General features: G+C 38.7%; 1 protein-coding gene across 1 annotated transcript in view; it reads right to left on the bottom strand.

The window, feature by feature from the left end:
- The window catches only part of LOC142414557 (titin-like), a 243,793-nt gene that overhangs the window by 95,823 nt on the left and 120,161 nt on the right, over positions 1 to 27,809 (bottom strand). The window contains exons 157-192 of the mRNA XM_075511917.1: positions 27,190 to 27,273; positions 26,806 to 26,886; positions 26,083 to 26,166; positions 25,605 to 25,754; positions 23,859 to 24,827; positions 23,668 to 23,751; positions 23,352 to 23,420; positions 21,703 to 21,786; positions 20,916 to 20,999; positions 20,545 to 20,655; positions 20,245 to 20,370; positions 19,897 to 19,980; positions 18,846 to 18,929; positions 17,646 to 17,729; positions 17,275 to 17,385; positions 16,839 to 16,924; positions 13,893 to 14,004; positions 13,570 to 13,668; positions 13,225 to 13,308; positions 12,489 to 12,572; positions 11,916 to 12,011; positions 11,273 to 11,347; positions 10,290 to 10,370; positions 9,015 to 9,119; positions 8,414 to 8,491; positions 7,976 to 8,029; positions 7,671 to 7,754; positions 3,664 to 3,714; positions 3,188 to 3,583; positions 2,704 to 2,979; positions 2,196 to 2,471; positions 1,906 to 2,045; positions 1,294 to 1,420; positions 944 to 1,207; positions 550 to 816; positions 162 to 425 (exon numbers count right to left, since the gene is read on the bottom strand). Of these exons, the coding sequence (XP_075368032.1) occupies positions 162 to 425; positions 550 to 816; positions 944 to 1,207; positions 1,294 to 1,420; positions 1,906 to 2,045; positions 2,196 to 2,471; positions 2,704 to 2,979; positions 3,188 to 3,583; positions 3,664 to 3,714; positions 7,671 to 7,754; positions 7,976 to 8,029; positions 8,414 to 8,491; positions 9,015 to 9,119; positions 10,290 to 10,370; positions 11,273 to 11,347; positions 11,916 to 12,011; positions 12,489 to 12,572; positions 13,225 to 13,308; positions 13,570 to 13,668; positions 13,893 to 14,004; positions 16,839 to 16,924; positions 17,275 to 17,385; positions 17,646 to 17,729; positions 18,846 to 18,929; positions 19,897 to 19,980; positions 20,245 to 20,370; positions 20,545 to 20,655; positions 20,916 to 20,999; positions 21,703 to 21,786; positions 23,352 to 23,420; positions 23,668 to 23,751; positions 23,859 to 24,827; positions 25,605 to 25,754; positions 26,083 to 26,166; positions 26,806 to 26,886; positions 27,190 to 27,273 (5,388 nt within the window). The remainder of the gene's footprint in view (positions 1 to 161; positions 426 to 549; positions 817 to 943; positions 1,208 to 1,293; positions 1,421 to 1,905; positions 2,046 to 2,195; positions 2,472 to 2,703; positions 2,980 to 3,187; positions 3,584 to 3,663; positions 3,715 to 7,670; positions 7,755 to 7,975; positions 8,030 to 8,413; positions 8,492 to 9,014; positions 9,120 to 10,289; positions 10,371 to 11,272; positions 11,348 to 11,915; positions 12,012 to 12,488; positions 12,573 to 13,224; positions 13,309 to 13,569; positions 13,669 to 13,892; positions 14,005 to 16,838; positions 16,925 to 17,274; positions 17,386 to 17,645; positions 17,730 to 18,845; positions 18,930 to 19,896; positions 19,981 to 20,244; positions 20,371 to 20,544; positions 20,656 to 20,915; positions 21,000 to 21,702; positions 21,787 to 23,351; positions 23,421 to 23,667; positions 23,752 to 23,858; positions 24,828 to 25,604; positions 25,755 to 26,082; positions 26,167 to 26,805; positions 26,887 to 27,189; positions 27,274 to 27,809) is intronic.

Here is a 27,809-nt window from a genome sequence, read left to right as displayed (position 1 = left end):
TACTCTTAATAATGGTAAATCTAGGTATTTCAGCTATTTATCATAACAGCATGTTTTCTAAAGGTACAATTTTTGGTGTTGTACTCTAGAGGGTGTCTGTCTGTCTACATAATTTTACAAAGATTTCAGTACTTTCCCTTAGCCAAGGCATGATAACTTACGCTCAATGCTGACATTAGCACTTGTCTTGTCGGTTCCACAGTCACACTCATAAACACCCTTATCACTCTCTGCAGCCTTCTTGATCTTCAGGATACGGCGCAAGCCATCCGTTTTTATGGAAATTTTGTTGGAAGCTACTAGTTCTTCACCATCTTTGTACCATTTTACTGGCACATCTTTGCTAAGTTCACACTCCAGAGTAATATCATCTTTCTCCACAGCACTGTAGTCTTGTAATTTCACAGTGAAATATGGATCGGCCTCTACAAAAGGCACAGTGGATATGAAACGGTAAATAGGTAATATAAATTTACTGAAACATCAATATTTTGTCACTTTCTACTTATAAAAACTGTTTATACATATTATGTAGCTTTATGTAATTACCTAAGACTTTGAGGTTTGCTTGTGTGTTCAAGTCCTTGACTACGGCCTTTATTTCAGAGATATCGTCAAGTGTTACTTCTCTCATTTCTAGTTTATGAACTTTGCCTTCTGACGTAATAAAAACTGTTCTGCTTGTGTGAAGCCTCTTGTCATTTTTGTACCATTTCACTGGCATGTCTTCATGAGAAAGTTCAAACTGAAAGTGAGCTGTTTCCCCCTCTTTCACTGTTTGATCCTGAAGAGGTGAGATGAACTTCAGCCTCACACCTGTAATGTAGGCACATATCATCAGAAAAAGGGTGATGTGGTTCTAAAAGATACATTCTTTATCCTTTTTTTATTGTTTTGTTCATGTATTGATGAACATTGTATTGTTCATCAATAAGATACTTGCCTTCCACAAACAGTCTTGCTGTGCTCTTCTTGCCATCAACTTCAGCAGTGTATTCTCCCTCATCATCAAACTGAGAATCATTGATTACAAGAATATGCTTCTTTCCATCTGCAATGATGTCAAATTTTTCTCCAATCTTGAGTATATCAGTGCCCTTAGACCATATAACATTGGCTTCTCTAGTAAGGACACATTCAAACCTTGCTTGGCGCCTCTCAGGGACAGTAACATCTTTTAGGGGCACAGCAAAGTCCAGTTCAATTTCTGGAAGCAAAACAGAACACATCATTTGTAATGTGCTCCATGTGAATGCTGTTTAAGTTGATATCATACTCCATGGTGCATCATACCTTTCACTGTCAGGATAGCTGCAGTAACTGCATTAAGTGCCTGGTAAAGGACTTCACCAGCTTGCTCTAACTTGACTTTGTGCAAGGTTAGGAAGCGTTTTCCTCCTTCAGCTTTGATTTCACATGTCTGCAGAGATGACAGACTTCGGTAAATACAATGCAAATGCCTTACCACTAGGTATTTTTAATAAAGGGCTTCTATAAACATTCTATACACAGTAAAGAGTCAGCTAGAAAGATTGGAATTGTTTTTCAAGGAAAGTTAAAACTTTTACTCAATAATTAAAAAATGGAGTACATTTCTTCAGCGTTCCACACTTCTTTTAAATGTCAGCATCATTCCTAGCAATGTATGTAGGATATTTTTATTATTGGCTGAATAATGTGCTTTAATTCTTTGAGAAAATGAAGCCCTTCAAAACTTAGCTTTTATAGCATATAATTCTTACTTAGAGAACTACTGTTTTTAATCACCATAATGCTTAGACTTTCTACGTTCTGGACTGAGTAGCAATGACAGACCTGCAAAGATCTTACCATAAAGGCTTAAGGGAACCTGTTCACAGTGTTTAAATTTAAATAAATTGTGTTGTAAAATTCAAGGATGCTTACAGGTGAGGGTCTCAGGATTTCTCCTTTCAGCTTCCATTCACCAGGAATATCATCCTCAGATATTTCTGTATCAAAGTTTGCTGTTTCTTTCTCGTAAACTGTAACATCCTCTAATGGCTTCAGAAGTTGAACTTCACGTTCTAGAATGCACAAATGAACACATATAATTAGGTCAAGTTTTTCTAGAGCTTTATAATAATTCAGGTTACCTTTTTTGTTTGTTTGTTTAGAGGTTTTTGGACATTGGCCTATAAGCTGATTAAATATAATACAAATAAAAGCTTCCTTACCGCCAAGGGTCAGTTTAGCTGGGTATCTGCGACCTTCAACTTCCACTGAATATTCCCCAACATCAGCAGGGCCAGCATTCTTGATTTTCAGGAAAATTTTATTTCCTTCTTTCAAGATTTCTGTCTTGTCAGTTGGTTCAGCAGGGATTTCCTCATCTCCTTTAAACCATTTAAAGTTTGGTGTGTCCTTGACAATGTCACAGGTGAAAATAGCTGTTCCTTTTGGTTTCACATGCTGGTCTCTTATGGGCTTTACTAACCAGTCTCTTATCACTTCTGCAGACAAAAAGTTACATAAAAATACAGCTTAGCAGACTTTTACTACAAATAGATGGGTCATAAATAGAAGAAATACAAATAACAGATTTTGTATTACAACAAGATTTTAACAGCTGTAAAAATCTTATCTGTCCATTTATATTGTAATACTATGATAAAAAGCTTTCCTAAATTTTAAAACAGCCCAAATACCCTACAGAGAAAGGAGAACACGATTTTGATTGCTTACCTACTACCTTAACACAAGACGAGCATGACAGCTCAGAGTCTTCCACGGTAACACTGTAAGTGCCAGCATCAGCATCATCTGAATCAGTGATTGTGAGGGAATGTGACAAACCAATAATGCCCAGAGCAAATTTCCCAGGCTTGTCTTTGATGACCTTTCCATCCTTCCTCCAGACCACACTCCTTTCTTTGTTAAGCTCACACGTCAAGTACAGTGGCTGGCCTTTAACCACAGTGACTTCTTCTTCAAGAGTTTTCACAAACCGCACTGGGAGTTCTGTGAGAAACACGACATTTTTATTTGTCTCATTTATATACAGAAGGTGTGATGCAGAAATGCCTTACATATTAAATCAATATGTGTAGTGATTGATGGAAACAAAAGGATGCATCTACAAACCATTGTAAATTCACAAAGTACCAGTACTTCTAGCTTGAGGAGTAGCTAGCCTTTAAATTATTGATAAACTTGAAACAGGGAATACCTTCAACAATGAGTTTGGCTGTAGAGGTCTTCTCTTTGTTCCCCAGTCGTAATACACAAGTATATTCACCAGCATCTGACAGCTGGACATCAATAATATGCAGCTTCCTATCTTTGCCATCAGCAATGAACTTGTGTTTTGGGCTCTCTCGGATGTTACTTCCGTCTTTCATCCAGCTGGTAATTGCAGTGGATGGTGAAATAAGGACTTCAAAGATTGCAGAAGACCCAACAGATTCAGCTTCTGTTAGCACTATATCTTTCATCTCCTTGACAAACTTCAGTGGTACAGCCTTGAGTTGGTAAGTGAATGGAGGCTCTTCAGGAGGTTTTTCACCACCACTGCCTGGCCTGAGTTTCCTTCTTTCTGCATCTGCTGGTGAAGGTGTCTTCTTGGCTGTAATTCAGATTCAGAAATGAACAAACTAATCCTGATTTATTGCTTTTGCTTGTAGGTATTGACTTATAGTATCCTACCTTTGACTGGACTGATACCCTTCGGAGTTTCTTCTTTTGGTGGCTTGGCTTCTGAAGCAGAACAGCAATATTATTAGGAATGTAGTTAAATAAACATGCATACTAAAATTAAGGCAAACATTTGTTTTACAAATCAGATTTTCTCTTCCTTTAGCTATATACACATACAAGGGGAGGAAGATATAAACATATGTATATATTTATACAGCTTATACTGTCTATATCTCAATGGTAAGTTCAACATCTTGAAGCATGGGAAAGATACATATTCAGCAGTGGGGACTGAAAGGCAGCGTAGGAGCTCCTCGTTCCTCAATTTATTGTCCTGCCCACTATTTTGTAAAATTCTGCCATTCTCTGACACTTTACTCACTTAGGCCCTTGATCAATACCCACCTGTCAACCAAAATAGCTTAAGTACCTATTACAAATTATATGGGGTTTTTTTTAGAAAAAGCACACACTTTTACTAATGAAGACAACAAAAATGTAAGTTGAATAAATTAAATACGTGTTTCAGGACAATGTGATACTCTCACAAGTGAGGGATGTTCTGTTAGTTGCCCAACTTGTGATGTATCATCTCAGACTTTTGAAAATATTTCCCATGCTATGCTGCTTCTCATCATCATTTTGTGAAAGGAAATATAAAAGATACTTTTAATGGGAGAATGATATGAATGAAATGCAGGACAGAATTTGTTGCAGTGGATGGAAAAATGAATACTAAAAAAAACGGGTGAGTTTTTCTGAGAAGATAATGGCACACAACATGATTTAGGCAGTCTTATAAAAGTATAAGACTAAGACAATGAACATTGATCACACAGATGCATGTACAGACAGGTAAGACAAACATGTCAAGAGCAGCTGAATGCCAATACAGCCAGCTGACAGACTAGATGGAAATGTGAACGGTGTTAAAGAATGAAAACAAACATCACAATGGCAAATGGTATTCTCCTGAAGCAAATAGTACAAGGACTTCGTGGAAGAATTTGGCAGTGGTCTTCCTCACCTCTCTTTGCATGAGACTTTGCAGGAACATCCAGAACTTCACGTGATTCTCCAGATCTATCCAAATTCCTGTTCTCACTCAAAAGTCTACTGGCCCGCTCAATCACGCGAACAGGTTCTGATTTCCGGTATTCTTTCTCTCCTTCTGCTTTCTTGGGAGTTACTATCTTACCTGTGCTTGAGGTAACTTCTCCATTTGCAGGGATTCCTTTGCTTGATAGTATTTTGTCTGAAAGCTTTCCCTTCTCTTTTTTTGTGGTAACAGATGTGCTTTTTCCAATGCCATGTTTAGCTGATGTTTTTTCATCTGATGTACCTTCTGTCACTGGAAGTTCTTTTCCTGAAAGCTTCACTTCTTCCACAGTCAAAGATTTCTTTTCTTCAGTTTTATCTTTGCTGCTTTTGAGAGCTGCAGTTTCTTTACATTCATCCTGAATGGCATGAACTTCTTGAAGCTGTTTTTTATCTTGAATCCCTGGTGGCTGAATAGGAACTTTCTTTACTGACTCAGATCTGTCAACTATTTCATCTTTGACTTCCTTTTCATGTTCTCCTATGGAAACTTCACCTTCCATTCCTTCTCCTGTAATCATTGCATCAAATTCTTTTTCCACAGGCAGCTTTTCAGGGGCATTTGACTGTCTAATTTTGTCTTTTTTTAAGTGGGTGCTGAAGGTAGTCCTCTCTTCCTTCTCTGGTATAATCTTGCCTGGTTTTTTATCACTCCGGAGTGCTTTGTCAGTCAACAATTGTCCTGAACCCTCCTCGTAATGAACTTCTCCTTCCTCTGCAGAATATTTTTCTCTTGCTTTCCTTTCCACTACTTCTGGCTTAAGAACAGAAGGTTTAAAGATTATGTAAGCTCTTTCTCTGGGAAACTCCTCATCTTCAGTGGGGTGTTCTACCTCAACATCTTTTCTCAATGCTGGTTCAGTCTCCTCAGACAGGTCTAAGGAATGTAGTTCTGCTGACATAAAGTCCAGATTCTCATCTTTCTCATCATCTTGAATTATTTCTGTTTTCTTTGCTTCTTTATTAAGAATCTTATCTATAGGGATTTCACCTACTGTGGTACCAGATTTCTTTATCCATTGAGTTTTATTTTGTATGCCATGTTCCTTCATGGATTCTCCAAGAGGAACTTCAGATTTCTCTAGAGTAAAACCTCCTCTTTCTTCTTTACTTCTAAGCAGAGGAGTTTCAGCTAGTCCTGCCTCTGTGATATCCTTTACAAATGAAGTTTTATCCTTAACGGGAAATTCTTCAGGTTGCAAACTGATTTTTGATTTTCTCTTTTTTTCTAGAAGTCTTTTCTGGTCCCTGGGCTCATATGGCTCTCTGGGTATACGTTTAGGTACACATGTTGACTCAATTTCCTCTTCTTTTTCATGCACAGAAATCTTTCCTGTGTGAAGAACACTAAACTTATCAGAGACTTTCTCTACAGCACCTTCCCTATGAACAACGAATTTAATTTCATCCCTCTTTTCTTCTCCAGAATCTCTTTCCGCATGTTCAGATGCTATAGAAATCAATTTCAATTCCTCATCAGGTAGTGGTGGTTCATCCTTTGCATAAGAAATGTGATCTATTGCAACTTTTATTTTCTCACCTGTAAGGGTAGTCTTTCTTGAAATTCTATGTGTCATTTCTGGCTCCTCTTCTTCAGGAGCCAGGACAAAATATTTAAAAGCCACTTTCTCCTGCTCATCTCCCTCTGGCTTCAGTATTCCATCAGCTGTTTCCAGTGAGATTTTAAACTCAAGTGGCTCTACTGTCTGAATGTCCAGAACTGTCTCCTTAGGACTTACTTTCTCTTTTACATGCAAGCGTTTCTCAACCAAAATCTTCTTTAACACAATTGACTTGGGCTTTTCTTCTTCCACTGGGGGAATTTTATCTCTATGCTTTAGTACAGATGGTGCATCAGGCTTTTCTGCAGCTACAAAGGTTTCACAGGTAATTTAGAGAGTTAAAATCCGTAAGTACAAGCATCAGGAACAATATATTTTAAGACAAAATTTCCAGCTATACCTGAAATAAAATGAACGTGGAACACTTTTTCTCGACACAACAGAAAACTTACAACTCAATCACAAAACAAAAGACAGATAAGAATGGCACACACAAACAGTACAGAAGACCTAAGTAAACCACTGTTATGGTACAGAGCATTGTCCCACTAGTTCGCCAATTTAAATCCAATCCAGGTTAAAAGTAGCAGAACAGCTTTCTAACGCTTGTCTGGCCACCTATATAAAATGGGTTAGTTAGGCCACTGCAGGCCTGGCTACATCACCAAATCAATGGCCAAGAGACATTCATGATTAGGCTTCTCAAGTGCCCAAGATCTGAGCTCTATTGTAACATGAGGCCCTTTGAACAATGGGCAAGCAGCATGTACATCAGTTCTACCGATGAACCTCAGGCTCAGAGTGCTTCAGAGGAATTGGACTTTTCACAGTTCTTTTTTCACAGCAGGGTATGATCTGGGGTTGAAGTGTATCAAATAAAAGTAGCAATACTCTAGTTCTTCAACACCACTGCCACTTTTCCTCAGGACTTCAATAACAAATTAAAAGCAGAAAACCAAACACAAGAATTGTTTAGAAACATATGTAACCTTTCTTTTGCTATACAGAAAATACAAGATGCAGTTCATAAGACATACATCAGGACACAAACAACATCAAGGAATCAACAGAATACAAACATTTCATAGCAGGACAATAAATAAAGGCACACATATGACCATCCAGAAACAAGAGCACAGATTCACAGATTCATCTCTATGGTATATCAGAGGCACTTGTCTTTTAGATTAGGAGACAGTACCTAGATAGAATAACAAGATCCTTGAATAGGACCTCAAATCTTCCTGTAATGAATGATGTATATGATTGTACAGCTCTTCATTCTCTTTATCCTGAAGGTATTTAGGTATCTCAGAGAGAAAAACCCTATAAATAGCATAGAATAAACATAAATACCTGCTTTCTTTCCAACCACTGGGACTGTCACTGGAGTAGTAACAGCTGGTGCTGGTTCTGCTGCTGGTTTTGGAGATTTTAGAACTGTAGGAAAAAAAAAAAAGAGTTCTCATATATTTGTTTTAATAAATACTTTTGTTTTAAGTACAATGTTCTTTAAAATGTTCTGTAGATTGTATGAAAGTTCCAGTCTTAGTAATACTAAAGACATTTGTTTCATGTCCTTTTAGCCAGAAATCTCTGAATGGAAAATACTAGATGCACAAGAAAGGCTGCACCGGTATTCATGACTATAGAATTCTTACCTACTGCAGGTTTAGGTTCAGGCCCAGGAAGTGGGATAGCTGCTTGCTTAGGTTCTGGCATTTCAAACACAACAATTACAAATAGGTTAATTTACATGTTTTGTAATCCCATTGAACATTAAAGTTAGAAGCAAAAATACAGAGAGAGTTAATCGAAGACAGAATTTATTGTTTTATATTTCATTTAGCCAGAAAGCAAGAAATTAACTTGAGATGAACTCTTGTAAAGTGAGATACAATGGAAAAAAGATGAATTTTTCAAGCACTGAAGAATTAAAGACAACAAGAAATCCAGAAGAATGCAAAGTGGTTAATCATGACACAATAGTCATGGACAGACTAGATGACAGTAATGCATTAAGTTAATATAGCATGATATTCAGCAGTGAATATCATTTAGTTGCTGCAATAAGGAAAAAGAGCATCACATGTCTGTACCTTTTGGCGGTTCAGGCACATATTTCTCCTCCTTTTTTATAACAGGTATCTCAGTTTTCTTCTTAGGAACTTCTGGGACTTTAAAATATTATTTTTATTTTGTAAGATATGTTGAAACACCTTGAATCCCCAAATACAATTATCTCCAATGTATTTAAAAGTTTTCATTCTTTTTAGACATAAACAGTTTCAGATGTTCATAAGGTTTAGGGATATGTATTTTTAAGAGTGAGATTTGAATAAATTAGAAACACTAAATGGACAAAAGGACAAATATTTGCAAAATGTTAACTAAAAGAATGCTTGGATTAACTGTTTTGCTGGAGTTATATTTTTATCAGTACTATAAAATATTTGTAAAGTTCTCTTACATACACAGGAAGATTGAGAAACAATCCCAAAATGCAGAATTCAGACCCAAATGTGGATGTCAAATTTGGCTGTGCTTTCAGCAAAGCTTTAATTTACACAATTAGGTTAATACAAGCCATCTTTTAAAATCTCACTTTCATTCCTGAATTTCAGAGAATACTGCTTAAAAGTGGGATTTTTTTTTTTTTTAATTATACTTTACCAGATAGATTTGAATGTAATCTAGTACCTTCAGGTTTCTTAATTTTTTCTACTGGTGTAGGTACTGGTTTAACTTCTGCTTTAGGTTCTTTTTCTGGTTTAGGTTCTTCCTCTTCTGATTTCTTTTTAAGAACTTTAAAAGAAAAGGATTTTCAGTTTTAAAGCTCAGGTAAACAAAAGAATAAGATGACGAATAAGACAAAAGATTAAAAATATATCAACAATCATGAAGAAACAGGAATGTAAAATATATAGTTCAATATAAATGGAAGATTTTTGTGTAACTATTGAAGATACTATTTTGAAAGCCTTTTAAAACTCAGAGTCATCTAGAGCAAAAAGATGCTTTTATTAAGAGCAGTCCATCTGAGAAGAAAGACGTCAATGTTAACTGTCTATGATGGAATAAAATTTCTTATAGTATCATATTTAAGTGATGACTTACTATACATAATTATGCATTAATAACTGCAGTTACAGATGATTTTCAGGGACAAAATGCAGGATTATGGATTAAACTCCTATTGACTTCAGTGGGAGAACAAGACTGAATCTTCAAGTGTTATATATGGAGAGCTCAAATTTATATAATGTCTGTTTTTCATTTCACTTATTTCACTTATTTTTGTCCTGTCAGATATCAGTCTTGGATATCTAATGGGGCTGTCATCTGAAAAACTGAGTATCTGTATTTTATTATGTTGTCTGAAATTTGAAGGTTGGCTGCAAGGTACGTGGGCATGAATCATCCCTCTGTGGTATTTCAAAGAGAACTGGAATTAGTACTTCCTTTTTCTAAGCAATAATTGAGCATGAATTGATTCAGAAGGCTCCAGACTTTGCAGGAAAGGGGACTGATGTCCAATAGTACCATGGGTTTCTGAGATGTGTGCAGTACTTCTAAGGAAACCATAAAAGAGAATACAGATGCTACATATGTGACTTTAATGACATTTACACTGTCACTGAAAAATATTTAGGGGTCCAGAAGCTGAAGACAGTGGAAAACTGTCAACTCTAGTACAGGCTTTACAGAGATTAAGAAAACAGAAGAGAGTTATAGGGAACCAGATTTTCAGTGTTCTGCTTTGTTTTCATCACAGATCCTTTGGATCTGACAGATTTTCAGGATATCCCCACTTCATCCCTGCAACTATAAAGGTTTTCCCCAAGAAACAGACATCAGGTAGTACTTTGTTCATGTAATTTTCCATACCACACACATAAAACAATGTTACTCAGGAGAATATACTGAACAATGTTAATATGCTGAGCTTTTTAAAACAGAGCCAAGTTACTATACCTCTTTTCAAAACAACTTCTTCTTTTGGTGGGGGAGTAACTTCAGGAATTACTCTGCGAGGTTTCTTTACAAGTCCAGGCACTTAAAAGAATATTATTCCAGATTTTATTATGGGTTCATAACAGTAGAAAGAGCTAACCAACAACTAACCATTCCAAACACACAAATAAATGCTGGTCCACTACTGAATATTAAAAGCAAAGGTAAAACTGCTGAGATTGAAGTAGATAGTTTTAATACTTTTTCTATATTATTTGTGTGCAGTTGTCTTCTAGGCTTATGCATAGGAGGACATTTTCATACAAATCAACAAGGGAGAAGTATGGTTTAACAAAAGTATAAAGGTTATGTATTCAAAGAGAGTTATCATAGTAACTTATCTCCTTTTTATCTCCTTTTCCTCTTTCATTACAGGCTTATGTTACATATCTATTCATCTGAACTGTCTATCTCTGATGTTCATAAGGATCCAGTTAGTCTGATTTCTAAACTTGGAACAGCATTAAGAAGAGATGTTCACTGTTTAGCTTGTCTTAAGCTCCAGTACATATGAAAAATATAAGGGAGTACTTGTAAAGTGGCTTGCTCAATTCATTATTCATCTCCATCTCTGGAAAGTGTCGTCTCACAAAAATAAGTTACATTTCAGGCAAATAATAAGTATGTTTGAACCACGTTATTGGTATATTTCTCTCTAAGCAGAGAACCAAAGTGAGCATCTACACAAGTGACAAAACTCATATAAACTCTCTTCTCTGATTCTGTCCCTTGCATCTCATGAATTGCATGATGGGAGATTAAAGTGGACATAAATATAACATGAACATATACATCCAAGACCGCAGTCCACTGTTGAGCATAATCTAACATAGACAGCTTTTTGATACTTCTGAGCAAATTAAAGAAGAAGAAGATACCAAGAACTACAACTTTGGGCTCATGAGAGGCTTAGTTTAAGTAAGATTCTTATATTAGCTAGGTACCTTTAGCAGGTGGGGGTTCCAATTTCAGAGGCTCACCAGGTTTTGCAGTCACAACTTTCTTCCTTGATTCAGGAGCTTTAAAGAAAATTATTTTAATTTTACCATATGCATCATTACATTCAAAAAAGAAAAGAACTTTCTAAAAACTCCAAACAACTGATTAATACTATTGACACAATAGAAAGACAAGAGCTACAAAGCTAAGATTCTGGCTGATTAACTGTTTAGAAGAAGTCAGATGATCTGTAGGAAGCACAGTTGATCTGAAATCCATGATCATACAGTAACACCAGCAAATTATTGCTGGGGATTCTTTTCATTTGTAAGAACACGTTAAAGATAGAAGAATCATGTTAAGGATAAAAGAATGTGTTAACTTGGTTAAGATTTTTTAAAATAAATTGATTTTTTCCATAACTATTGAAAAGAACCCATGTAAACTGACTTGGCATAGCACTGGTAAAAAATCATAAGGGATTGAGCATTAATAAGGCATACCATTAGACTGACAGTAAATTAGAAAAGAAAAGAAAAGATCCAAAGTGATATGTTTAAAAGCATGCTTTTCAAGATTCATCAGTATAATTTAAAATGATTATATGTTTGAGTTCCCACTGTTAATTGTGGCTTCAGATGATTATACCTTTAAGTAGTTCTTTTGCCAATTTAATATCTTCCACTGGTGCAGCAGGTGGTGGTGGTTTTCGCTTTTCAGGGATCTTCTTTTCAGGTTCTGGTGCTTTAAATAACATTAGGTAAATTTAGTATAAGTTTACTACCACAGTAGTTATGTGAAGAGTAACGTACACATGTAAAGATGGTAATTTTCCTTTTCCAATGAAGACAGTGAAAAAATCTCATTGAATTAAATGGGAGTATGAAAGAGCCTTAGGCTATTGCTTTGCAGCATGCACACAAAACAAATATCCATGTTGACTTAAAAAAGCATGTTAATAACATGAGAACAAAGGTGGGAAACCAAATGATGGGAAGACTCTCGTTGACAAGAAACAAAGTGAAATAATTTAAAATAATCTGTATGTTGTACTTAGAATTAAGAGATCAGAACTCATTTCTAAAACATAATAGCAGAGGAAGAATTATGCAGAGACTTACAACATACAGGTACATGTACGAAGAACGACAGAGCAAGAAAAAAACTGCACAGTAATGAAAGAAAGGTGTCCAGCAGCCTCTAGGTAGGTACTTTGTATACCTTCAACTGGTAAAGCTTCTTCTACTTCTGCAACTGGAATTTCTTCTGCTTCTTCAGGCTCAATCTCCTTTATGATTTCATATTCTTTAAAGAACATTGACAACTGGTGTAAGTTTCCAATTATAAGATTGTTTGACATGAACAATTATGTAGATATCAGTAATAAGAAAGCTACTCCAATAGACACAGACAAATACATGTTAGGATAAGTAATCACTCAGTATCTGTTACCTTTGCAGTTAATGCACACTTTTGAAAAACTACTCTCTTTCTATGTAAGAATGAATCAGGGTTGTGTGAAGGATAGTATTTTTTATGTGTACAATATAAACCAAACATTAAATTTGTGGATGAGTCATTGTAACTGGAAAGAATAAAAACTTCAATGCTCTCGATTCATTTAAGATTATAACAGCAATATAAATACTAGGTTTTAAGAGACTCAGATTTAGTGGGAATTGATTATTATCTTAAAAGGAGACACACTTTCTTAGGAATATCCTGTGTAGGAACATACGTCACTTGAAAATATTTAATTTTGAAAGTGATATTTTACTTCCAAATATGAAAATATAATAGTAGATACAAGAATAATAGACTGGTATCATCTAAGGTATGAAGTGAACAATTTACAAACATTACAATGGGAAAAAAGGACAACATCTATTTTAAAGCTTATGTTTGGAAGAACAGGACAAAGGATTGTCCTTACAGTAATAGCTATGATGACATATACCTTCACTTGGTAGTGGTTCAGGTATTTTAGGAACAGCAACAGGTACTTTCTCCTCTGGGACAGGTTTCTTGGGCACCTCAGACACTTTAAAAAATATTAGGTCCTTTTATTTGCATGTGTATAAATGTACATATGAAACATAAAAAAGACAAAGACACCTAGCACACAGAAAATCACAGTGACTAACAGCTGCCATAATCATGAGAGACTGTTTGTGCTCCAAACAGTCTTTCCGAAGGTAGTCTACATACAACTGACACATTTTATAGACTCAGTTATGCACAAAGAAAAGAGAGAAGAATAGAAAACATTTTTTCCAAGGAAATGAGTCCTGGCAACATATACCTTTGGTTTGAGGAGGCTCTGGTTTTTTAAATTCTGGCTTTTTAAGTGTTGTAAGAGGCACTTTCTCTTCTGGGACAGTTCTTTCTGGCTCTTCAGGTGCTTTAAAGATATTAGTAAATTTTCATTTTTGTGAACATTAAGATACATATATACATACAACAGTGAAAAGTGCAATGACTGAAAAGAGTACGGCATTCAAAACATGAAGAATAAAATTTTAAGTGACAGATTATTCACTCAGATACCTAGGCACTGCGTATACCAGTGAAACAATGGAGAAAGTATTCAAAGAAAAGGAGAGGCTCAGTCATTGATGTATGTACCTTTCACTAAAGGAACTTCATGTTTTTTAAGGACAGGCATAGGCTCTGGTTGCTTTGGCACAGCCACAGGTTTCTTGGGCACAGCCACAGGTTTCTTGGGCACAGCCACAGGCTTTGGGGGAACGACCACTGGCACCTCCTCTTCTGGCTCTTCCTCCTCAGCCACCACAGGCACTTTAAAGATATTAGTTCCTTTTACTTGACTGAGCTAAATGTCATGCACATACAGACACAACACAACCAAATGCCGCTCTCACCCCTCCCCACAGAACGCAGAGGGGCAAAGAGCACTCGGTACTGCGGCAACCCGGAGGGCACGGCAGGCTCTTTCAGAACACCACCGTATACCTGCAGCTGGAGGAGCTTCTGGCTCTCCAGGCTCAGCAACTGGTGCCACCTCCTCTGGTGCTTCCTCCTCCTCTTCCTCTGCCAGGACCTCTGCCTCAGGCATCTCGGGCACTTCAAAGATAGCAGTGCGTTTCATTTTACATTGGTGAACACACGCGCCATGTGTGGAACAAAAAACAGGGCAACACAGACACAGAACATCACAACAGCCAGCTCAAAACCCCCCACACATGTGCAGCACCATTTACCCAGCATGCACAACCTTGAGAGTCTCAGTTTGGAAGCAGAGACAGGCCAAGAGAGGGTAGGACAATGCTTAAGAGAAGAAGACTAAGTATCTTCTTTGTTAAGTTATCCATGAAGACAGGTACCTCTGGGCTCTGGAAGCTCTGGTGCTTTGGCAATGGCCACAGGTACTTTCTCCTCACGAGCAGCCTTCCTGGGCACCTCAGGTGCTTCAAAGATATTAGTAACAGTCAGTTTTATACATTAAACAGGAGGACGAACAATGAAACGTAAACTAGAGATGCGCTCGTGAAAGAAACCAAACTGGTCTCACGGTATCGACCCGTGTCTCTCTCGCTCTCTCACCCACTCGCTCGCTCGCTCGCTCACATACACACAAAACCACACACGGGCACAGGCACAGGCACAGGCACAGGCACAGGCACAAGCACAGAGTGGTGATGCCAAGTAGGTTCTGTGAGAAAACTGTTGGCTCTGCTTAGGTACAGCTTGAGGGTGAGCTGTGAATTAGGGTACCCCCCTCTGTACACAGCAGCCTTCCCTCCCTGGGAGGAGAGACTGTCATTCTCAGCCCCGCTGGGATCTGACTCTGCCCTGGGAGCAACCTCAGCCCATAGCTTGTCTCTTGCCATTCCTCATACATCTGCCGGTCTTTTGCATTCAGCATTCTGCATTTGCATTGGGCAGCGACAGAGAGAGGAACCCAGTATTTCTCCTTTGTCCCTGTTTCTGTCCTTCTCCATTTCCATTTTGTTTATACAAAATACTAGATAATTGAATTCCTAACTGATACGCAGCACGGAACGTAGACATTTGAGGTAATCACAAATGGACAGGATAACAGACATCAGAAGTAGCACGTAAGACAGTAGAAACAGTCTCATTCAGGCTGATGCACAGGGCAACAGGTACCTCGAACTGGTGCAGGTTCTGGCTTTTTTGGCACAGTTACAGGTATGGGCTCTTCCAGAACACCTTTCTTGGGCACCTTGGGCACTTCAAAGATATTAGTATATTTTAGTTTTGTGGGCACTACAGATGTATATGAAACACTAAGACAATCAATGATACATGCACACGGTCGTCTTTGAGAAAGCGCTGTGGTTGCATTCAGTCATCAGTTATGCTTTGCTTCCAACACATGGAATGACTGGGGTGTCAAATACGTCACGCAGGAGATGGGAATTCTGCGTTTAGTTTCTGTTTCTGAGTCAAGGTGGAAATGTAGAAAACGTACGCCCTCTTTGTAACAGCTGATCTGAGACTGAGTTATGGAATCCTACTGTATTTGAGTATCAGTCATGCATCATTCATGACTAGTTTGTCATTGTACCATAACTTTTTTAGGAAAGTAACATTTGCTTTATCATTACCACTTTTTTTCCTGTAAATTATCTCCATTCTTTACACCTCCTCTTCATTTTCAGTTTTCCACAGTTCCTGTCTTTTAGACTCTGTTGTTTACAGAAATATATACGTCCTCTCCTCTCTTTTGGATTATACTAATGACCCTTTCATGTGCTAATAAGGTCATCAGTAGATATATCCAGTCTTGTTCTAGCAAATCTACCTCATGTATACTGGCATTAACTTACTTTTAAAGAGGTAGAGAATGGATACTGCTGCTGTCATCCACCAATACAGTCTATTAGAAAATTCAGGGATGCAACATTATGTTCTTTAAACTGAAGACTTATTTGCAGGCTCTTCTTCAGAACAACATGTTATTCTGTTTAAACTAAGCATTCAGCAAAGTTAATTCTTAAACTTCACAAAAAGTTCAGAAGGCTGCAGATATTTTTCAAGGAATTGCATCTAGTTTTTCTGTCCTGTTTTTGACACTCCACATTGCACTTCATATTTCTTACACACCTATCTCCTCTCTGGTCATCACCAGAAAAATTAGTTCAACTTAAGTCCAGAAGAGCATGATATTTCTTTCTAATGATGATAATGACATGTACCTTTGGCTGGTGGCGGTTCTGGTTTTTTGGGTACAGCAACAGGTGGTTTTTCTTGCGGGACAGGCTTCTTGGCCACCTTGAGCACTTTAAAGACATTATTTCCTCTTAATTTCACAGTTAAAAAAACCCCAAAGATCATAACACTTATGATAAAATCAAAGAGTTTAGATATTTCGAACACTGTAACATTCCTCCAGTGACTGGTTGGTTAGTCACATATGCAAAGATAGGCACAGCAGAGGCTAGGGGTAGAGGACACATAGCAAATCTTACACAAAAGAAGGGATAATGAATGAAAATATTAATCAATACACTAAAATAAAAAGCAGCTCCTCCCAGAAGATATACCTTTAGCTTGTGGAGCTTCTGGTTTCTTGGGCACAGCCACAGGTTTCTTGGGCACAGCCACAGGCTTTGGGGGAACGACCACTGGCACCTCCTCTTCTGGCTCTTCCTCCTCAGCCACCACAGGCACTTTAAAGATATTAGTTCCTTTTACTTGACTGAGCTAAAGGTCAGCAAACAGCCAGATGGCAAGCAGCAAAGCAGTAAAGTAAGGCTTTGACAGACTACCAGAGAGTCCTCTTCAGACAAGCAGTCTTCCTCCAGGTGGACTACTCACAGCAAAGAGCCAAAGTATGGGCTTATGAGAGCCCTTGCTGACGAGCCCCACCCTCTCCTGCAGGCATGTACAGGCACATACAGACACAACACAACCAAATGCCGCTCTCGCCCCTCCCCACAGAACGCAGAGGGGCAAAGAGCACTCAGTACTGCGGCAACCCGGAGGGCACGGCAGGCTCTTTCAGAACACCACCGTATACCTGCAGCTGGAGGAGCTTCTGGCTCTCCAGGCTCAGCAACTGGTGCCACCTCCTCTGGTGCTTCCTCCTCCTCTTCCTCTGCCAGGACCTCTGCCTCAGGCATCTCGGGCACTTCAAAGATAGCAGTGCGTTTCATTTTACATTGGTGAACACACGCGCCACGTGTGGAACAAAAAACAGGGCAACACAGACACAGAACATCACAACAGCCAGCTCAAAACCCCCCACACATGTGCAGCACCATTTACCCAGCATGCACAACCTTGAGAGTCTCAGTTTGGAAGCAGAGACAGGCCAAGAGAGGGTAGGACAATGCTTAAGAGAAGAAGACTAAGTATCTTCTTTGTTAAGTTATCCATGAAGACAGGTACCTCTGGGCTCTGGAAGCTCTGGTGCTTTGGCAATGGCCACAGGTACTTTCTCCTCACGAGCAGCCTTCCTGGGCACCTCAGGTGCTTCAAAGATATTAGTAACAGTCAGTTTTATACATTAAACAGGAGGACGAACAATGAAACGTAAACTAGAGATGCGCTCGTGAAAGAAACCAAACTGGTCTCACGGCATCGACCCGTGTCTCTCTCGTTCTCTCACCCGCTCGCTCGCTCGCTCACATACACACAAAACCACACACGGGCACAGGCACAGGCACAGGCACAGGCACAAGCACAGAGTGGTGATGCCAAGTAGGTTCTGTGAGAAAACTGTTGGCTCTGCTTAGGTACAGCTCGAGGGTGAGCTGTGAATTAGGGTACCCCCCTCTGTACACAGCAGCCTTCCCTCCCTGGGAGGAGAGACTGTCACTCTCAGCCCCGCTGGGATCTGACTCTGCCCTGGGAGCAACCTCAGCCCATAGCTTGTCTCTTGCCATTCCTCATACATCTGCCGGTCTTTTGCATTCAGCAGTGTGGGCAGTGACAGAGAGAGGAACCCAGTATTTCTCCTTTGTCCCTGTTTCTGTCCTTCTCCATTTCCATTCTTTGTTTATGCTTTCCTTTTTATTAGCTTATTTTCTTATCCCAAGTAGCTCTCTTGTCTCTATTTTCATTTCACTGTGGCAATTTCCACAGCCTGTATGGTTCACCAGATTTTATAACCATTCCTTCTTCATTACAAACTTTAAAATTATCAGCATTCTCTTTAAACACTTGATATGCTGTCGCTTCTTCTTACTGCCCTCATATGTGCACTTCTGCGTAAAAATTGTTTTTTTGTTTTGAAAGATTTGTGTCTATCATATACACTAACTGAGACCGTCAAAAGAGTTATGGAGACATTCACTGTGTCAATTTAAGATAACAAAAGTGGGCAGCAGTCTGAAAAACTTATGATCAAGTTTTAAAATAGAACGTTTCAGTATCTGCTGATTCAGAATGTGAAAACAAAACAGTAAATTCAAAATATCATGTAGGTTGTTTATACAAAATACTAGATAATTGAATTCCTAACTGATACGCAGCACGGAACGTAGACATTTGAGGTAATCACAAATGGACAGGATAACAGACATCAGAAGTAGCACGTAAGACAGTAGAAACAGTCTCATTCAGGCTGATGCACAGGGCAACAGGTACCTCGAACTGGTGCAGGTTCTGGCTTTTTTGGCACAGTTACAGGTATGGGCTCTTCCAGAACACCTTTCTTGGGCACCTTGGGCACTTCAAAGATATTAGTATATTTTAGTTTTGTGGGCACTACAGATGTATATGAAACACTAAGACAATCAATGATACATGCACACGGTCGTCTTTGAGAAAGCGCTGTGGTTGCATTCAGTCATCAGTTATGCTTTGCTTCCAACACATGGAATGACTGGGGTGTCAAATACGTCATGCAGGAGATGGGAATTCTGCGTTTAGTTTCTGTTTCTGAGTCAAGGTGGAAATGTAGAAAACATACGCCCTCTTTGTAACAGCTGATCTGAGACTGAGTTATGGAATTCTACTGTATTTGAGTTTCAGTCATGCATCATTCATGACTAGTTTGTCATTGTACCATAACTTTTTTAGGAAAGTAACATTTGCTTTATCATTACCACTTTTTCCCTGTAAATTATCTCCATTCTTTACACCTCCTCTTCATTTTCAGTTTTCCACAGTTCCTGTCTTTTAGACTCTGTTGTTTACAGAAATATATACGTCCTCTCCTCTCTTTTGGATTATACTAATGACCCTTTCATGTGCTAATAAGGTCATCAGTAGATATATCCAGTCTTGTTCTAGCAAATCTACCTCATGTATACTGGCATTAACTTACTTTTAAAGAGGTAGAGAATGGATACTGCTGCTGTCATCCACCAATACAGTCTATTAGAAAATTCAGGGATGCAACATTACGTTCTTTAAACTGAAGACTTATTTGCAGGCTCTTCTTCAGAACAACATGTTATTCTGTTTAAACTAAGCATTCAGCAAAGTTAATTCTTAAACTTCACAAAAAGTTCAGAAGGCTGCAGATATTTTTCAAGGAATTGCATCTAGTTTTTCTGTCCTGTTTTTGACACTCCACATTGCACTTCATATTTCTTACACACCTATCTCCTCTCTGGTCATCACCAGAAAAATTAGTTCAACTTAAGTCCAGAAGAGCATGATATTTCTTTCTAATGATGATAATGACATGTACCTTTGGCTGGTGGCGGTTCTGGTTTTTTGGGTACAGCAACAGGTGGTTTTTCTTGCGGGACAGGTTTCTTGGCCACCTTGAGCACTTTAAAGACATTATTTCCTCTTAATTTCACAGTTAAAAAAACCCCAAAGATCATAACACTTATGATAAAATCAAAGAGTTTAGATATTTCGAACACTGTAACATTCCTCCAGTGACTGGTTGGTTAGTCACATATGCAAAGATAGGCACAGCAGAGGCTAGGGGTAGAGGACACATAGCAAATCTTACACAAAAGAAGGGATAATGAATGAAAATATTAATCAATACACTAAAATAAAAAGCAGCTCCCCCCAGAAGATATACCTTTAGCTTGTGGAGCTTCTGGTTTCTTGGGCACAGCCACAGGTTTCTTGGGCACAGCCACAGGCTTTGGGGGAACGACCACTGGCACCTCCTCTTCTGGCTCTTCCTCCTCAGCCACCACAGGCACTTTAAAGATATTAGTTCCTTTTACTTGACTGAGCTAAATGTCATGCACATACAGACACAACACAACCAAATGCCGCTCTCGCCCCTCCCCACAGAACGCAGAGGGGCAAAGAGCACTCGGTACTGCGGCAACCCGGAGGGCACGGCAGGCTCTTTCAGAACACCACCGTATACCTGCAGCTGGAGGAGCTTCTGGCTCTCCAGGCTCAGCAACTGGTGCCACCTCCTCTGGTGCTTCCTCCTCCTCTTCCTCTGCCAGGACCTCTGCCTCAGGCATCTCGGGCACTTCAAAGATAGCAGTGCGTTTCATTTTACATTGGTGAACACACGCGCCACGTGTGGAACAAAAAACAGGGCAACACAGACACAGAACATCACAACAGCCAGCTCAAAACCCCCCACACATGTGCAGCACCATTTACCCAGCATGCACAACCTTGAGAGTCTCAGTTTGGAAGCAGAGACAGGCCAAGAGAGGGTAGGACAATGCTTAAGAGAAGAAGACTAAGTATCTTCTTTGTTAAGTTATCCATGAAGACAGGTACCTCTGGGCTCTGGAAGCTCTGGTGCTTTGGCAATGGCCACAGGTACTTTCTCCTCACGAGCAGCCTTCCTGGGCACCTCAGGTGCTTCAAAGATATTAGTAACAGTCAGTTTTATACATTAAACAGGAGGACGAACAATGAAACGTAAACTAGAGATGCGCTCGTGAAAGAAACCAAACTGGTCTCACGGTATCGACCCGTGTCTCTCTCGCTCTCTCACCCACTCACTCGCTCGCTCGCTCACATACACACAAAACCACACACGGGCACAGGCACAGGCACAGGCACAGGCACAGGCACAAGCACAGAGTGGTGATGCCAAGTAGGTTCTGTGAGAAAACTGTTGGCTCTGCTTAGGTACAGCTCGAGGGCGAGCTGTGAATTAGGGTACCCCGCTCTGTACACAGCAGCCTTCCCTCCCTGGGAGGAGAGACTGTCACTCTCAGCCCCGCTGGGATCTGACTCTGCCCTGGGAGCAACCTCAGCCCATAGCTTGTCTCTTGCCATTCCTCATACATCTGCCGGTCTTTTGCATTCAGCATTCAGCATTTGCATTGGTCAGTGACAGAGAGAGGAACCCAGTATTTCTCCTTTGTCCCTGTTTCTGTCCTTCTCCATTTCCATTTTGTTTATACAAAATACTAGATAATTGAATTCCTAACTGATACGCAGCACGGAACGTAGACATTTGAGGTAATCACAAATGGACAGGATAACAGACATCAGAAGTAGCACGTAAGACAGTAGAAACAGTCTCATTCAGGCTGATGCACAGGGCAACAGGTACCTCGAACTGGTGCAGGTTCTGGCTTTTTTGGCACAGTTACAGGTATGGGCTCTTCCAGAACACCTTTCTTGGGCACCTTGGGCACTTCAAAGATATTAGTAAATTTTAGTTTTGTGGGCACTACAGATGTATATGAAACACTAAGACAATCAATGATACATGCACACGGTCGTCTTTGAGAAAGCGCTGTGGTTGCATTCAGTCATCAGTTATGCTTTGCTTCCAACACATGGAATGACTGGGGTGTCAAATACGTCACGCAGGAGATGGGAATTCTGCGTTTAGTTTCTGTTTCTGAGTCAAGGTGGAAATGTAGAAAACGTACGCTCTCTTTGTAAGAGCTGATCTGAGACTGAGTTATGGAATCCTACTGTATTTGAGTATCAGTCATGCATCATTCATGACTGTGTGTTCTGTGTTGTTTTTGACAGTCACCGTCATCTTTTTACTTGCCACTTGCACCTTATCACTATTTTTATCCTTCAAGTTGACTTCATCTTTCTTTGTCTCTCTTTCTATGTTTCCTTTCTTTTTTGCTTCACACATTCTTTCCTGTAACAGCCCTGGCTTCCATTCTAATCTCTAGATTATGCTTATAATTGTTTCCTGTTATATTAATTTAAATTATTTAAATGCTTTAAATATCATAACTCTGAGGTGGTACTTCACTTGAGGAATGTCATTGTATTTCAGATGGAGAGAATCTGGTGGCAGAGGGAATGTTTACTTCTCTGGCCAGTGCTTGGGACTTTCTAAAGGAAATTAAATGATGCAGCACTACATCAATCTATGGTGTGTACAGTTTTAGAGTATCTTAAGTGATTTTTTAGTATTTCAATTATAAAGTCTCTCATCCTGGTTAATCTGAAAAAATAAATGCCTTTTACAAGCCTCAGTGAATTACGTGTTCACAGGATCTTTACAGCTCTGTGGTACTATTCATACAATGTAACAACTTTGCAAATCATAGAGTGGAGAATGTTGACATATGATCAAAATACATGCAAATTATAATTAACAGTTCAAAGAAAAGATTCTGCTCCATGATGCTACCAATGGCAAGTACATAGAGATAGAGATACAAGTACATAGAGATATTTGCAATTTTTTTGCTCTATGTACAGAAACTGCTACTCTCTGCTGAAGCAGTTTCTGCTTATTTTGTCCTTTGTCATAGAATCATAGAATCATTTAGGTTGGAAAAGACCTTTAAGATCATTGAGTCCAACCATAAACGTAACACTGCCAAGTCCCACTAAACCATGTACTAAACCATCCTTACTAATAATGTGAACCAGAATTTATGCATTTATTCTTTTGTTAGCATCCATAAAATTTTGACATTTATTGGTAGACAGGAGTTCATCATACCTGTTAATGTATTGCTATAGCCTAAGAAATCAAATCTTAGCTCCTGAACTTTTTGAATATGCCAAAAAAATCAGTACAACAAAAGTGTGGATGGTTTTAGTTGAGGAAACAATTAACGCCCCTGCACAGCAATTCATATTTGCTACGTCTCTCTCACATTTTAGGTATCAGAGTATACAGTGAAAGATCAATTGAAAATGAGATTAATTTAAAAAAAAAAACAACAACCCTTCCTTATGTTGATCATCATGGTGGCATGTACCTTTAGCAAGTGGAACTCCTGTTTTTTTTAGGTACAGCAATGGGCACTTTCTCCTCTGGGACACCCCTCTCAGGCATCTCAGGCACTTTGAAGATATTAGTGCATTTCATTTTACAATTACAATACAACCAAAAATAAGTACAGAGACTGAAACACAGAGGACAATAGAAATGTTCTGAAGTATCAACTTTGCACACATTCATACTCAGTGTGATTTGTTTAGCAAGCATCATTTAAAACCTCACATTCAAAATGACAGACAGAACAAAAGAGGTTAAGATAATACTTAAGAAGATTAGGTGTGTTTATCATGTATTCATGATAACATGTACCTCTGGCTGATGGAGGTTCTGATTTTTCAGGAACAGCTACAGGAATTTTCTCTTCTGGGACAGCCTTTTCAGGTATTGCAGGCTCTTTAAAGATATTAGTATCTTTTAGTAACCTGAATTAAGCTTTAAAATGAGCAGTGAAACATAGCATACTCAAGAGAAGGAAAAGAGATCCTATTCATAAGAGGTACCTTTAGACCGTGGAGCTGCTCGTTTTTTAGGTATAGCAACGCTCTCTTGCTTTTTGGCCAGCTCGGCTGGTGGTGGTTCCTCAGGTGCCAAAACAGGCTCTGGTTCTTCAGATGCCACTTCAGGCTTTGGTTTTTGAAGTGCCGTAGAAGGCTCTGGTTTTTGGGGTGCTAAAACTGGTTCTGGTTCCTCAGGCACCATGACAGGTTCTGGCTTGCAGGGTGCAACAATAGGCTTCGATTTTCTGGACACTGCAGTAGGCATTGATTTTCGGAAATCTGCAACAAACTCTGTTTCTTCAGGTGCTACAAGCAGGTCTGTTTTTTGGGGTGGCAGAAAAAGTTTTGGTTTGGGGGGCCCCACAACACGCTCTGATTTTTGTGTCGATGCCACTGTCTCTGACTCCTCAGGCACCACAGTGAGCTCAGGTTCCTCAGGGGCCATGAATTGCTCTGGTTTTTGGGGTTCCACAACACGCTTTTGTTTTGAGGGCATTGCACCATGCTTTAGCTTTTGGGGTGGCACATCGAGCTTGAGTTCCTCAGGTACCACAACAAACTCTGGTTTCTCAGGCACTACAACATGTTCTGGTTTTTGGGGTTCCACAACAGGCTTTTGTTTTGGGGGCATCACACCGTGCTTTAGCTTTTGGGATGCCACATCAGGCTTGGGTTCCTCAGGTACCACAACAAATTCTGGTTTCTCAGGCACCACAACATGCTCTGGTTTTTGGGATGCCACAACAGATTCTGGTTTTTGGGGTGCCAAAACAGTCCCGGGCTCCTCAGATGCCACAACATGCTCTAGTTTTTGGGGTGCCACAGCAGGCTTTATTTTTCGGGCCACTCTAGCAGGTTCTGGTTCTTGAGATTCTAGTTCTTGAGGCTTTGGTTTTGGGGGTCCTGCAACAGGCTTTGTTTTTTGGGAAACTGGAACAGGTACTTTCTTTTCTGGGAAAGTTGTCTTGGCCACTTCATGTACATAAAAGATATTAGTTCTAAATTTAACAACTGCACAGACGATCATACCAAATTTAAGTGAATCATAAAACATAAAGCCACAATTGTAATGAAAACATTAAAAACATATCAGGTATCAATCATTTATGTTGGTGTTTTTAAGGATGGATATACCACATTTTGGCTTTTCTCCCTTTCCTCTCAAATGTACACACACACCCCCCCACACAAGCCTCATGCCCCCATATGCAAGTGCACACATGCACTGACAGTATAACTTAAGCTATAAGTAAAATCCATGATAATTATAAACAGAATGGACACAACAAAAGACATTAATAACATTGCAGGTAATAAGCTGAAGACTCTTTCAAGAATTAGCAGTGATGGCATCTAGTTTTCTTGGTGGAACTTCTGGTATTTCATTTACATTGATACCTTCTGCTCTTAGCTACTAGAATGGGTACTTTATTTTCTTCTACTATTACCACTTTAAAGATATTAGTTTTGTTTTGTTTTGTTTTTTTTTTCATGAACCCAAGAGGGCAGGATAATAAGAATAATCCAAAATAGTAAGAAGAACTGAAGTATAAAATACAGGCAATTCAGACATCCGAGATTTGCCATTATTCTTCAAAAAGACCCACATACGTCTGTTTCACACACATATATAGATACATAGAACAAGTATAATTTAGAATCTCAGAAAACAGAAGGCCTGGAAAATTAGAGTTTTAAAGAAAAGAGGAAAAATATTGCTTTTGTTATTTTATTAGTGTTGAGATTTACCTTTCTCTGGTAGAGGTTCTGGTTCTTCAGGTGCAGCCTCTGGTTCTGGGACAACCACAGGTTCTGGTTCTTTAGGCACAAACTCAGGTTCTGGTATTTTAGGCACAGGTATTTTCTTTTCTGGAACAACTTTCTTCGGCACTTCGCGTTCTTTAAAGATATATATTCGTTTTACTTTCAGGAATTTGAAGAATAGGAATTAAAAAGACAACAATAGCTCCAAGGTGAAAATTATCAAACAGTATCAGAAAAAAAGTAGCCCTTATAAATAGTCTGTGTTTTTTTCATCTTGCTTGATGCACACCATTAATAGCCATTGTTGCTTACTGGGAGCTATTCACAAGTGAAGACGACAACACAATCTGTAACATTTATAAATATTAGAATATAAAAAGAGAGGATAACAATAACTTAAAAAAGATAATATTTAGAGAAACAATAAAATTTTGTGCAATTTTTATCAGTATTGAACATGTACCTTTAGGTGGTGGAGGTTCTGGTTTTTTAGGAACTTCAATGTGTACTTTTTCTTCTGAAACCACTTTCTTGGGCACCTCAGGCACTTTAAAGAAAGTAATTAATTTTATTTGTATGAAATTCAAACATATGTCTGCAACATTAAGACACTAAGAAAAAGTAAAACTCAGGGACATCAAAAGCATCAGTGGTTTTGGATGTGAATATTAACTTTTTTCTTCACGTACAGAAAATTCTCTCTGATGTCTCACTGAGGTACAGATGCAAAAACTACAGTTTAAACAACAAAAATATTTTCTAGAACATTGATAGTAAAAGTAAATTACCAATATGTTAAAATGGTATCCTAGACAATGAAGGGTTTTTCTTTCATTAATTGTGTAGAGCAGTTACCTTTAGTTGGTGGAGGTTCTGGTTTCTTTGGTATTTTAACTGAAACCTCTTCTGGGACCACCTTCTTTGGTACCTCAGGCACTTGAAAAATATTAATAACTTTTACTATAAGAATGTCATAAACAACATTAAAGCATAACAGCAGAACAATAAGAGTGAGAACACTAATTACCAAGATCTATTTTTTTCACACAACACATTTGTTCACTTGAAAAACCTTTGACAACAGAAGAAAATTCTAACAGAGGTTTTTGGTACTGTCTTCTATAGCGTTAAAACAATGAAAGAGTGATGTTTTTGATTCTGTTAATTTTCTCATAATGACAAGTACCTTTAGATGGTGGAACAGCTGGTTTTTTAGGCTCCGCAACTGGTATTTTCTCATCTGGGACTTTCTTGGGCACTTCTGGCACTTTAAAATTAATAATTATGTTAATACTAAGAATTTAAAGAAATTTAAATAGCATTAAAGTGGAAAAAGAAACAAACAAAAGGACACCAGGTAACATCAATTAAACATAATACCCTTTACCAAATAGGCTTTTTGTGCTCAATCTTGATCAAGAGTCATCTGAAAGGAGTAAAGAGGCTGCTCCCAAAATTTAAATACAAAAATCACAGTTTATAAGATAGAAAGGTGGGGAAATAGTATCAAAAAGGTCTTATCAGTGAAAACAAGACAAATTATTGCCATGGTTTTATTAATGACAAGTACCTTTAGCTGGTGGTACTTCTGGCTTTTTAGGCACAGCAACTTTGATTTTCTCTTCTACAATTACTTCCTTGGGTGCTTCAGGCACTTTAAGGAAAGAGATTATTTTCAGTTATTATATGGAATTTTAGAGCTATGTTCAAAACTTTTCAGTAGAAATTGCAAAGTAGGGACGTTCTTAATGGAGCCATTGATATGACATGTTTATTGACTTAAGGTTCTTTTATGTCCCTGTAAAGTCTGAGGACACCCCTCAGAGTCTTTAGGAGTTTCTTGTCCTTCTACATTACATTATTTTTCCATTTTATTCAACCACCTCCCAAATCTCCATTTGACTAAGGCTGGCGTTGTCCTTCCTGTATTACTTGTTACATTATTCTATGCACGATGACTTCTTGGTATCAATTTTTCACCTGTGCACAGAGGGTTTTCTCCTGTGTTAGATATCTGTATCACTTATTCTATACTTTGAAATCATTAAACTTTCTTTTGGGGCTAATTTTTCACTGTCAGTTGGGAGTATTTCAGATCACAGAAGCCCTGTTTTCTCTTTAAGATTTCTGCTGTGGTTCTCAAGTATCAGTCTCATCTCTGCCCAGCCACATCAGTATTTCCAACACACT

Source organism: Mycteria americana, chromosome 9 (genome assembly GCF_035582795.1).
Source record: "Mycteria americana isolate JAX WOST 10 ecotype Jacksonville Zoo and Gardens chromosome 9, USCA_MyAme_1.0, whole genome shotgun sequence".
Lineage (NCBI taxonomy): Eukaryota > Metazoa > Chordata > Aves > Ciconiiformes > Ciconiidae > Mycteria > Mycteria americana.
The sequence above is the reverse complement of the archived record's forward strand: the minus strand, read 5'-3'. Positions and strand labels throughout refer to the sequence as shown.